Consider the following 11,283-nt stretch of genomic DNA (forward strand, 5'->3'; position numbering starts at 1 on the left):
TACTATGCAGACGGTGGGTAAATATCAAATCCACTTGTGTCCTTGTGGAAAATGTTTTCCTCGTGTTGGCTTCAGAAAGATTTCTGAAAAAGTAGAGAGGCTTGGGGTTTAAGATGGGCCATGTGTGTGCATAATGACACTCGTGCAATAAATAAAGGAGCACAGCTGTTCAATTTCTGGCTCTGCACAATAAACTCTAGGACTATTTGGAAAGATCACAGTCGTAGTGAATCTTAAGGCATCACATTTGGTCTTCAGACTTGGCCAAGTCATCATCAAACACACACTGAGTTGGCAAGTAAATCCTCAGACTCTGAAAATACCCTTTATCCACTGATTCTTTTGTCATTTCAGCTTGAAGATATTGCAACAAAACACCGAATGGCACACAATAACACAAATATGGACTGATCTATTTCCTTGGTAAACTGTGAATATAATAACAGGGTTAGATAGTCATAATTAAGGTACAATCTGTGATCCAGATGTACCTCATTCAGATTCATAGCAGAGCTGCAGTCTGTTATCAACATCCAAACAGATTGTGCTCAAGTCTGTCCATTAGAAAGACTAACAATTGGTTATTTTTAATTGTAAATTAACAATTGTTAGGGGTTGCTATCATTTATCTTAGTTTAACTGCTTTTCTGAACGTACTATAGTACATTTACTTCAAAAATCATGGTCAAAAAGAGTAAATGATGTAAGATGAAGCCAATACACTCAGTATACAGCAAATTAGTTTGTCATAACACCTCGTCGTCCAGATTCTGAACTTGACCTTTTCACATTTAAATGCATTGAGAAAAATCTACTTACTTTATAGTTGGACACCGGGGTCGGTCGCATCCAGATGAACTTCATCCACCTTTTGAGCACTGAGGCTGTGCAGCACATCATCATTCACTGCCTCAACATGTCTGTGTGGGCAGCAGGGCCTTCACTGCAACGTTCATCCACAGCTGTAAGCTTCAAGGCCTGGACAGGGGAGAGGATTGGAGCAGGAGACCTCCTGCAGCCGCTCATACCCAGAGATGACTGCTGGGTATGCGTCGTTACCGTTATGGCACTGAAGTCAATGCAATACTCAGTACTTTGGTCTTAATTGTATTATTAATGTATGTTGGGGTTTTTTGTACAAAGCAAAAAATGTTTTTTTTTTCCTTTTAGGGTAGCGGTCCCCAACCTTTTTTGCACCACGGACCGGTTTATGTCCGACAATATTGTCACGGACCGGCCTTTAAGGTGTCGCGGATAAATACAACAAAATAAAACCAGCACCGGTACCAAAAAAAGAAGATTCATTCATAAGACAGGAAAAGACCCAGGGAAACCGAGTTAATGATAAAAACACTAAAAAAAATAACGTTGAAAACCATAAATTTCACACCCGAGCCTCAACTCTTGCGGTCCGGTTCCAAATGACTCACAGACCGGTACCGGTCCGTGGGCCGGAGGTTGGGGACCGCTGTTATAGAGCATCACGTGCTTTAAAGACTTTATGACAAGTTCCTCTAAAAACATAACTTAATGTTTTAACAGCCAGTTGGCTGTTTCATCAGTTATACAGAGATACTGGTTAACCAAGTTTTTTGTTTAGTTTTTTTCTTTAAGCCTTCATGCTTCACAAAGCTAATCACCTTCTCACCCCAGCTCCATTCTTCAATATTCAACCTAATATTTTGTGGGTTAATGCAGTTTGGTTTGATGTGCTCAAAAAAAGGAATGCAGCATTAGCCTTCTTTCCATAAATCCTGTCCCGGTTACTTTGGATAATCCACAAAACTCTTTGTCAGTAGTTTCTGGAAGGAGCATTTCTTTGGTAGAAAGTCATTCCAATTAAAATTATTCCCAGTGACGTCTGAGGATTATCGAGAATAGACTGCTTTTTCAGTGAGGGGCCCAGTTAAATTCCATTTACCTCTTTTTGCACTGGTTTTGAAGACAGTGATGGATATCTGAAAATGAGCTGATAAAATTGTGTCAATATAGAAATGACGCCAGGCGACGGAGAACTGATTCTTTCATGCAATTTTGTGATTATATCCCATAACACTATGCAAATCTGGCTTTCAGATCAAGGATGGGCGCTGGCATCAGACGCATTTTATCTTCCAGAGCCAGGATCCAAACTTACTCCCCATAGTGGATGTGCACAACCTCCCAACTGCAGAGCCCGGGGCACACTATCACCTAGAGGTTGGACCTGTGTGCTTCTTATAAATGACTGTGGCACGCTCCTAAAAGCAGTGACTTCATGGAAGATTTTGGATTAGGGAGAACAGCACTTCAGTGATTTGCAAAAAAGAAAAAAACACAAAAAAAACAACCTCCCATTTTTTTTCTACCCAAAATATGCTTGGACTGCAGAAACAGGAGGGGCGCCAGATAAAGAAGGCCCGTTGGAATCGCAGAGATAAGACTTCTGGCACTAATCAGCATATGCAACACAATAAGCTCCTTTTGTTAGAGACTTGTTTTTGTGACACAAGACCTGGATGCCCCTTTTGGAAGGAAGTATTATGAACGTCTCATTTCTGTCATCTCTCAGACCACGGTGTATCATAGTTTCTTCACGGTCTGACTTGTATGGAAATACAGAACAGTTCAAATTCAGTTACTCCTTCTTTCAACGTTTAAGTATTATTTAAACATGTATATGTACTGTATATTGTAAGATAAAGTGCAATAGTTATTGTTACACAGCCTTTAAGGATACACCGTATCAATGTCATATCACTCATTCAGGTATAGTGTGCTTCAAGCACACACACACAGTCTCCAGGTAAGTCTTTTTGAGCCTCTATTAACTGTCAAGTGCTACGAGACACCACATTTATGCGGATATCTTCACACAAATAACTGCTGTGGGGTGCCTTAAATGTCAAGGTGGAGCAAAGATTTCTCGTGTGAACTGAAAAAAAAAGTGTCAAGATGCTACCTCGTTCTGTTCCTCCCATCCCGCAGCAAAACAAGTCGTTGCCTGATATGATCTGGGATGACACAGAGGTGACACCTGGTGCTGCCGCAGTCGACACGCGTATGATAAACTCTTGTCAGCAAAGCTAGGTCTGTGCTTTTAAAGGGAAGACTGTTACGTATACATACAGGCCAAATTTCTTAAATTATATTTTCAAGGTATTACCGTTTTCAATATTCTTTGTATGATTCTGACAAAATAATTTCAGTTTGTCAAAATGTAAATGTATAGCTATGCAACATTTATTATCAGTGGATTCTATTTAAAGATTATTTAAAATCTTCAAACTAGGCACCGTTTTAGGATTGTATTTTATTTTTTTGTCATTCGGAGGTTTAAAGGTTCTTACTGAAATATGCAATAATGATAACGACTCAGAGGATATTTTTTTTGTTTTTACACTATACAACTCTTAACTACCATGGTACACAAGCTAACATTGTTTTGGTCTGCACAGACGTTTAAGTCTAACGCCTCGATAGGTAATTCGATAAAAAGTCTGAAAGCTTTGTTGATAAGTAGCTTTCCGAGTTTTTCTTCAAAGGAAAATTTTCAAACGCAACAAAATAAATGCATTTAAACTGCCTGTTTGTGACACTTTACTTTCCTTTTGTTCATTTCACACCTGGAAATTTGATGTCGTGCCAGCCACTACTACCATTGTACAGATGAAGGTAAATGGTGTCTGTGATGTCTTTTTTCTCTAGCAGCTTTCATCATCATTTAAATTTTAATGCCATTAGGGGCAATGTTACTGCAGTCTTACGCAATTCAAAAACACAGACAGACTCCAGGTTTAAAAGTGTTATATTAGCAGAGTGCTGTATGGGTGTTGATAAGACCAGTTAAGACCATGTTTGTACAGGATGCTGTACATACACGGTCTTATCTCGGGCACATGGCATGACGGCCGCCATCAATTGGCAGGTTGACTCCAGTAATGAAGCTGGCAGCATCAGATGCCAGGAAAGCAATGCTGTGGGCCACTTCTTCCACCTCGCCTGGTCGACCGAGGGCATGGGTCTGCTTACACTTATCAAGAAACTGGTGGTAAAAACATAAAACAATAAGAAAATAATGCTACACTTTTGGTTCTGTTGCTAAAAAAAGTTAAAGAAATAGATCCTCACATTTGAGATGACTTGAGTTGCATGACTGAGATTCTATACATATTTATTCAGCTGAATACAGTAAATATTACCTGGGTATACTGTTCGTCATTTAGTCCCGCTCTCTTGTGGACATCGGTGATGATCACACCAGGACTAAACAAATAAAATCAGAAATGAATTTTTTCTCCCCATCAGAGTTTTGGACAGTCAAACAGCACAGAATTGAAAGCAGTTTTCACACATGGACTCTTGAAAAAGTTTGGAGAACCAGTTCAGGAGTTTGAAGTTGCCCCTTCTTTGTAGCACACAGCAGCAGGTAAATGGACTGATACTTATACAACACCTTTCTATTCAGTTGAGCACTCAAAGCACTTTCTACTGCAAGTTCCATCCACCCAATCACACACAAAATCACACAGTGCTTTCTAAGCACTTTGTAACAGTGGCGCGCACACTCGCACTCCGATGGATGCATCAGGGGTGCCTAAGAACACTTCGGCACGAGGCTGGATGAGTCAGAGATTGATCCACTGACCGTTCCAATTGGGAAATGACTTGCTGTGCCACCTGAGCCACAGCCGCCCACGGGAGTTGCTTGAGATGTCAAATTCTTTGTTTGGTTTAAACCAGGGTGCTGCATCGTTAGAGCAGGCAGGAGGCATATGATGCCCACTTTGCTTGTGCTATTTTCACTATTTTCACTTTTATCAGCACTATCCGCTGAAAATCTGAAAATGTGAAGGGCCGCACTGCACGTTTGAAAAACTTCTTATTAAAAGAAGAATGAGAAATGAATGTGATCATAAATCTGAACCTGTGCAACGATAACATGTTTATTGCACTTACCAGACAGAGTTCACTCTAACCTGCTTTGATGCCAGCTCTGAAATTTAAAAAAGTAGTTATATGATGGGCCATTCTTATATGCCAATGCAAACTTTTATATTGCTGTCCACATGAAGGTAATAAAGAGCTCACCAAGTGCTATGCAACGTGTAAACTGATCAATAGCAGCCTTGGACATGCAATAGGCCAACACACCAGGGAACTACAGAGAGAAAAATTACACTTCTTTGAAGATGCTTTATAACACATAAGTTCATAAAGATATTTCATATGGATGGTGCTGTTTAAATATTGCGTCTACATGCAGAGTACCCACTGATCTCTGTCCGTTCACACTGGATACATTGACGATGGAGCCTTTGGTCTTGATCAGGTGCGGTACACAAAGTTGGGTCAGGTGGTATATAGATCTGTAATATATGAACTAAAATTACTTTTAAAAGTCTTTGAACATTAAATATGCAGTTATGACTCAGTATAATAACCAGTGCTTGGTCAGTTAACATCCTGACATCTGTGATTGGCTTCACCATTGTAATAAAAGCAGTATCTCACCAAGGCCTACATTAGTCAGGCTACATCCAGTCTAGACAGCTGATGAATGGTTCTACTGAGATAATGTTCCTGTCGATAATGGCAGTGTTAAATCTGTATTTGCACAGAATTCACTTTCTGCTTGTGAATTCCAACCTGTTTTTACAGCACAATAGAATTAATGTAGGACTAAATGGATCCTACATTAGAAGGATTGGCCATCCTAAGTATGTAAAAAAATCGACTTCAAAAGGATACCGTGTTCTTATCAATTGTTTAACATTTTATATTTTAACAGCCTCACATTTTCATACATGCAGCTTCATTGTGTCCATGGTGTGGAAAAATGGTTAAACATGCTTAATTCTACTTTTCAAGCACGCATGCACACGTTAAAGAGAAAGCACTGCTAAACTGCTCACAAAATAATAAAATATTAACTGTTAAACGTCACGTACAGTTTAGAATATTTAAATAAAATAAATATCATATTCAGTTGTATTCAAATGCAGCATCTTAAAAAATACCCTCACAGGTTGACAAGTATCATTATTATAAAGATATTCTTAATATATGAAGAGTGCCATGTAATAAATGATTTCTCTTTCCCAGTTTTATATTTAACCTCTTCTTTAATCCCACCCACTCCATGACATGCTGGTCAGTCACAGGAGCTCGTTCAGTGAGAGACTGAGATTACTGAAAAGCACCACTGAACAACACAGGAAATCATTCCTGCCTGTGGCCATCTCCCTGTACAACGCATCCACTTAACACACTGTTTGCTGCTACAACTACACATGTTTCTTTTCCAACTATTATTTATGAGTGACTTATGTATGTATGTATGTATATATATGTATATATTGTACTATTCTTAGTTAGTGTATTGTCTGTCTTGTCTTAATGTTGGTTTAAAATGGAGCACTGTAACAAAAAATAATTTCCCCCAGGGATCAATAAAGTATTCTGATTCTGATTCTGATTCTGATAATCAACAACTATATGGCTTTGTGAAACTGACACCAATACATCTCCTACATAAAGCCAGGTCTCCTACCTCACATTAACGTTCATGACCTTGTCATACTGAGCCAGGTCTGTTGTCTCGATGCTGCCCATTGCCAGTATGCCAGCACTGTTGACCAGCACATCCAGCCGGCCGAAGTGAGCGATAGTTTTCTCCACCGTGCTTTTTACAATCTCCTCATCAGTCAGGTCTCCAGGAACGAGTAGAGGCTGCATGCACACACAACCTTTCATTAAGAACTGGTTTTTAAATTAGTTATAAAGTTGACAAAAATGTATGCCTTCAACACTAAAGTAACAGTAAATACAGAACAAACTGTTTTGTTAATGGCACAAATAATGGTCAAGTAATAACAATAGTGGCACCAGCCTTAAAAACTGCTTCTTTACACTCACCAGTCACTTTGTTAGTTACAATGCAAATATCTAATTAGTCAGTCTCTGAGTATTTAGAGTATTACTAAATGCAACACATTAAACCTTGAAATAGATGGACTACCACAGCAGAAGACCACACAGGGTACCACAGCAGGTGCCATTCCTGCTGCTTTGGATGGTAGGCTCAGAATTTGGCGTAAACAACATGAAAGCACAGATCCATCCTGCATAGCATCAAAGGTTCAGGCTGCTGCTGAAGGTGTAATAGTGTTTTCTTGACACACTTTGAACATGAAAATGACTTTGCACTTTGGTCAAATGCCCTCCAAAATGACCAGAGTCCAACAGATGAGCTCTGGCATTGTGGTGAAATGGGAGATTTGTAAAATAGACATGCAGGAGACAAACCTGCAGCAGCTGTCTGACACTATCAAGTCAATATGGACCAAAATCTCCAAAATGTTTCCTGTATGTTCTTGCATCTATGCCGTGAAGATTTAAGGTAGTTGTGAAGGCAAAAAAGCTACTAGTAAGGTGTAACTTACAAAGTATACAGTAAGTAGGTATATGCATCTCTATGCTTGTTTTTGTAATTCTGATGTAGTTACAAACACTAAAATTGTTTAATAACTTAGTTCTGCTCATTAAATTGACCTGCTGTTGGTCATTAAATTGACCACCAGGAGGTCACAGGAGGTTGTACCAACCGCTAGAAAATGTATAAAAGTATAATATTTTTATTACAGCATCCAACTTGTGTTTATTCAACTACATTATGGAAGTGTGTGCATATATATATGAAGCATACTACGTTATGTACCTCGTCGGCTCCACAGTCTGTGCATTCTTTGGCTACTTTGTTGAGGTTTTCCACATCGCGGCCGTTCAGAGCCAGCAGAGCTCCGAGTTTAGCGAACAGGACGCTCGTACCGGCTCCAATTCCCGAGCTGGCGCCTGTTATCAGGGCCACTTTCCCCTTCAGAGATGACACCTACAATGCACAGCAAAAACACTTCCAAGTCTTTCTCCAAGGTATCTTAACTTGCAGAAATAAGCCCGGATTTCGTTCATTTTTGTTGCCCTTATTAGCCAGGTCCCTCTTGGAAGTTAAATGTAACTCTCAATGAGTTTTCGCCTGGATAAAATAAATGAATAATAATAAATACATGACCAAACTCATAAATGAGCAACCATGAAGGACTGTAAACCCACGCAAGGCAATAAACTTACTTTAAACGCATCACCTGTAGCCATGATTTCTACCAGGGTCCGCGTGACAGTTGTCCACTACTGATGACGCAATGTGACGCAATAAGTCATTTGTAGTTCAAACTAGTTCTTAGGACTACAAGATGTTAAGCGGACTCTCACGGAAAAGATGCTGCATGTAAAACATATTCTGAAAACATGCTAAAATCAAAAATGTTTTTATTATAAAAGTTTTTTTGTTTTTTTTTTTAAACACGCAACATTGGCAATTTATTACATTCCCCTTTAGAGTACTTGAATAAATGGAAAGGAACCTGTTAAGGACAAAAATAATTTCAAAACTGATTTAAAGCACAGACAGTGTAAAATACGGATACATCTTCGTCTGAAAGGTGAAACGAACTTCAACCTGTATATCTTTTTAACGACCAGCAGGAGGCGACTCGTAAAGTTCCAAAAAGACTTGCGTTTACAAAGAAGTCTATGGGGAAACAATCCTCAGCTCCTTTGTTATGTAACCTCAGCAAACACTTTCCTGATAACTTTGGGTTCAACTGCTAGTTTCAGGTTAACTAAGTAAATCATAATCAGTTTGTAAAATATAGTAATTTTTACAACCAGAAACTAAGAAATTTCCACGCTATTTTCACTGGTTAACAACATATCATTCATGTGTCAGTAAGAAGTGTGTGGCCTCCTCTGGTCTCCTGTTTAGATCCACCTCCATCTTGTGACAGTCAGCTTCAAAAAACAACTTTGAAACACTTCAGAATGAGACTTCACTAACCAATGGGTGACATCATGGTGGTTACATCCATATTTTATTTTTTGTTTACAAAGTTTATTGTCTAAAGGAAACAAGACATCCCCCTGATTTATATATACTTTTTACATGAAGTTGCAAAATGAGGAACTACACCGTATAAAAGTTAAGACAATTTAACACTTTGTAGCTTTGAAGTCAGCACTCTGCCCACTGTCTGGGCATGTGAGTGGACTCTCCAGTTCTACCATTTGAAAAGTATTTCGACTTTAGCAAGGCAACAAGCATTGTATCATATGAAAGTGAAAATCTGCTATCCAGCAAAAGGATTAGCATGAATGGTGACATCCTTTATCCGAGTTTCAGTCAGTGGCCGGAACGTCTTTTCATTCACAGGCAGCTTCTCCAGCTCATCCAGTGTTTCCAAGCCGTCTATGATCCTAAATTTTAGAGGGTAAGCAGTCAGCAAATGTTTCAATTTTACCTGAGGTAACAAAGCCAGTAGGTGGTCACACAATCATAAACCTGTTTTGTTGGCTTGCATAAGATGCTTACTTTCCAAACACTGTGTACTTCATGTCCAGGTGAGGCTGTTTGGCATAAGTGAAGAAAAACTGGGAGCCATTCGTGTTGGGACCATTGTTTGCCATGGAGACCACTCCTCTTACATTATGCTGAAATCAGAAGAACGAAAAACATTCCCACAGAATGACACTTGGGTAAAACCAGCTTAAACCAACTAGCTATAGGATTTACTCACTTTTAAGTGTTCACTGAACTCATCCTCAAATTTACGCCCCCACATGCTTGTTCCTCCTTTACCTGTACCTGGAGGTTTTAATAAGAAAACAAAGATGCAATGAACAGGAAGTTCATTTTATATATTTTTTTGCTACTTCAAAAACAACAATAACATCTGTACCTGTAGGATCTCCAGTCTGAACCATGAAGCCCTTTATATTTCGGTGGAAGACGCAACCATTGTAGAAGCCGCTGGCACACAAAGCAAGAAAGTTCTGCAAAAAAACACCAGCAAAATTAAATGCAAATTCTTGTATTTGTCATGTTTTTAAATTACACTTACAAATGTTATTATTACATTTAAAAAAAAATGCAATCTTAAACACCTTCATCGCCCTTAAGAATTGACTATCTTTATTTACCTGACAGAATACGATCATTTCTGAGTCTAGATTGTAAAGAACTTTATCTGCCAGAGGTGACCACATCACCCCTCTTCCATCTTCATTACAGACAGTATATCTTAGAACTGAGTTTTTAAATTGAGTTTTTAATGCTCTTTGTAGTCTTGTGCCATGCTGGAAAGTAATTCCGACACATCAGGTGCACACAAATCTGAATAAAGTCTGAAATCGGGTCAGTAACCTCTTAGAAATGTCCTACATCAGTCCAATCATTCATTTGATTTGATTTATCAATAATCATCATCATCATTTACACCTGCATTCAATTCAGAACTGGCACGCCTTTGGACTGTGGGAGGAATCCGATAGACCCATGCACACACACAGGACCAACATGCAAACTTCATACAGAAAGCCCCCAAATTGCATTTTAGCGTACTTTCGTACTACAACAACACAAGATCCAAGTGGGTTAGGATAAACGCCATCCCACCTACGACCCTGAATTAGTGGAAGAAAATAAATCGAGTGCTGGATCGTCTTACTTTTTCACGTAAAGGTCCATAAAATGTAAGAGTTTTAAAATAAAAGGCTTGATTGCTAGGGAGAGTTAGGGTGAGAAATACATTTACCTCACATGCCCTCGGTGTGCGCTCACAGAACAATTCAATTTTAATGTCTCCTAGATCTGTGTGAAGTGTAACAGCCTGCAAAATAGACAAGAACATCAAAAACATCACGAAGACAAGGAAATTCTCCCGAACTTCAACTTCCACTACTTGACTAGCTTAGCCTGCTATCGCAAAGAACTACATTATTACACAATGCTTTAAGTGACTCGTAGCCTGTTTAGAACCGTTATAACGTAATATTAGGAAACAACCTCAATTTGACAAATAGCGACTGTAAATGCGACAATGAAACTCACCATTTCAAATGTTGCGTCTGTGAATAAGTGTGTCGAAGAAACATGTCCGTGTGGGGATGGGTATCCAGCGGTGAATGGTTCCGCAAGGAATTTTCACAAACAAAACGAGAGGCGCAGACAATTGAAAAATTAAAGAAAAAAAAAAAAAGAGTCACTGGCACTAACAGTGAGGGGAGGGACATTTTGCTGACATGGTTTGGGCGTGGTTGTCCAGTTTCTGGAAATGGCCCTTGTAAAAAATTGTTAATGAGTGATCTCCTTTATCCTATGATGAAGGATTTTTGTAAAGGTGGGAGTGGTATCTTCCTGCATGACAATAGCTTTGCCCATGAGGGCATAATGGGTCAGTCACTAATGGC

At 39.1% G+C, this 11,283-nt stretch overlaps 3 protein-coding genes across 4 annotated transcripts in view; 1 reads left to right on the forward strand and 2 right to left on the reverse strand.

Moving 5' to 3' along the window:
* Positions 1-3,566, forward strand: part of col27a1b (collagen, type XXVII, alpha 1b) — a 67,779-nt gene extending 64,213 nt beyond the window's left edge. The window contains exons 61-62 of the mRNA XM_086315193.1: positions 827-1,045; positions 2,077-3,566. Of these exons, the coding sequence (XP_086171319.1) occupies positions 827-1,045; positions 2,077-2,223 (366 nt within the window). The 3' untranslated portion in view covers positions 2,224-3,566. The remainder of the gene's footprint in view (positions 1-826; positions 1,046-2,076) is intronic.
* A 203-nt stretch (positions 3,567-3,769) lies between these two features.
* Positions 3,770-8,183, reverse strand: LOC147317834 (uncharacterized). The gene is made up of 8 exons (XM_086315194.1): positions 8,110-8,183; positions 7,700-7,870; positions 6,533-6,711; positions 5,255-5,348; positions 5,071-5,140; positions 4,939-4,975; positions 4,182-4,245; positions 3,770-4,024 (listed from the first exon to the last, which is right to left on the reverse strand). Exons 1-8 carry the CDS (start codon positions 8,131-8,133, stop codon positions 3,866-3,868), a joined length of 798 nt encoding a protein of 265 aa, XP_086171320.1. The 5' UTR covers positions 8,134-8,183; the 3' UTR covers positions 3,770-3,865.
* A 699-nt stretch (positions 8,184-8,882) lies between these two features.
* On the reverse strand, positions 8,883-11,067 carry ppil3 (peptidylprolyl isomerase (cyclophilin)-like 3). 2 transcript variants are annotated; one of them, XM_086312970.1, is made up of 6 exons: positions 10,925-11,067; positions 10,629-10,703; positions 9,774-9,867; positions 9,612-9,679; positions 9,407-9,525; positions 8,883-9,291 (listed from the first exon to the last, which is right to left on the reverse strand). In XM_086312970.1, exons 1-6 carry the CDS (start codon positions 10,925-10,927, stop codon positions 9,165-9,167), a joined length of 486 nt encoding a protein of 161 aa, XP_086169096.1. In that variant the 5' UTR covers positions 10,928-11,067; the 3' UTR covers positions 8,883-9,164. The 2 variants fall into 2 exon arrangements, with proteins under 2 accessions (XP_086169096.1, XP_086169097.1); XM_086312971.1 differs by lacking the exons at positions 10,629-10,703; positions 10,925-11,067 and adding an exon at positions 10,015-10,218.
* Between the last annotated feature and the right edge of the window lie 216 nt (positions 11,068-11,283).

The sequence above is a fragment of the Aulonocara sp. 'chitande type north' Nkhata Bay genome, linkage group LG12, assembly GCF_057382095.1.
Source record: "Aulonocara sp. 'chitande type north' Nkhata Bay isolate Kocher_YH1m ecotype deep benthic linkage group LG12, A_spYH_male_GT1.1, whole genome shotgun sequence".
Classification (NCBI taxonomy): Eukaryota; Metazoa; Chordata; class Actinopteri; order Cichliformes; family Cichlidae; genus Aulonocara; species Aulonocara sp. 'chitande type north' Nkhata Bay.

Bases quoted from the DNA above. Each gene is read 5' to 3' on its own strand.
- LOC147317834 (XM_086315194.1), bottom strand. From the start codon at position 8,133: ATGGCTACAGGTGATGCGTTTAAA. The intron at 4,976-5,070 runs GTGAGCTCTTTA...TTTAAATTTCAG, and splicing joins TACACGTTGCATAGCACTTG to AGCTGGCATCAAAGCAGGTT. The intron at 4,025-4,181 runs GTAATATTTACT...TTTTACCACCAG, and splicing joins ATGACGAACAGTATACCCAG to TTTCTTGATAAGTGTAAGCA.
- ppil3 (XM_086312970.1), bottom strand. The intron at 9,680-9,773 runs GTACAGATGTTA...TAAAACCTCCAG, and splicing joins TCAGACTGGAGATCCTACAG to GTACAGGTAAAGGAGGAACA. The intron at 9,526-9,611 runs GTGAGTAAATCC...TTCTGATTTCAG, and splicing joins AGTTCAGTGAACACTTAAAA to CATAATGTAAGAGGAGTGGT.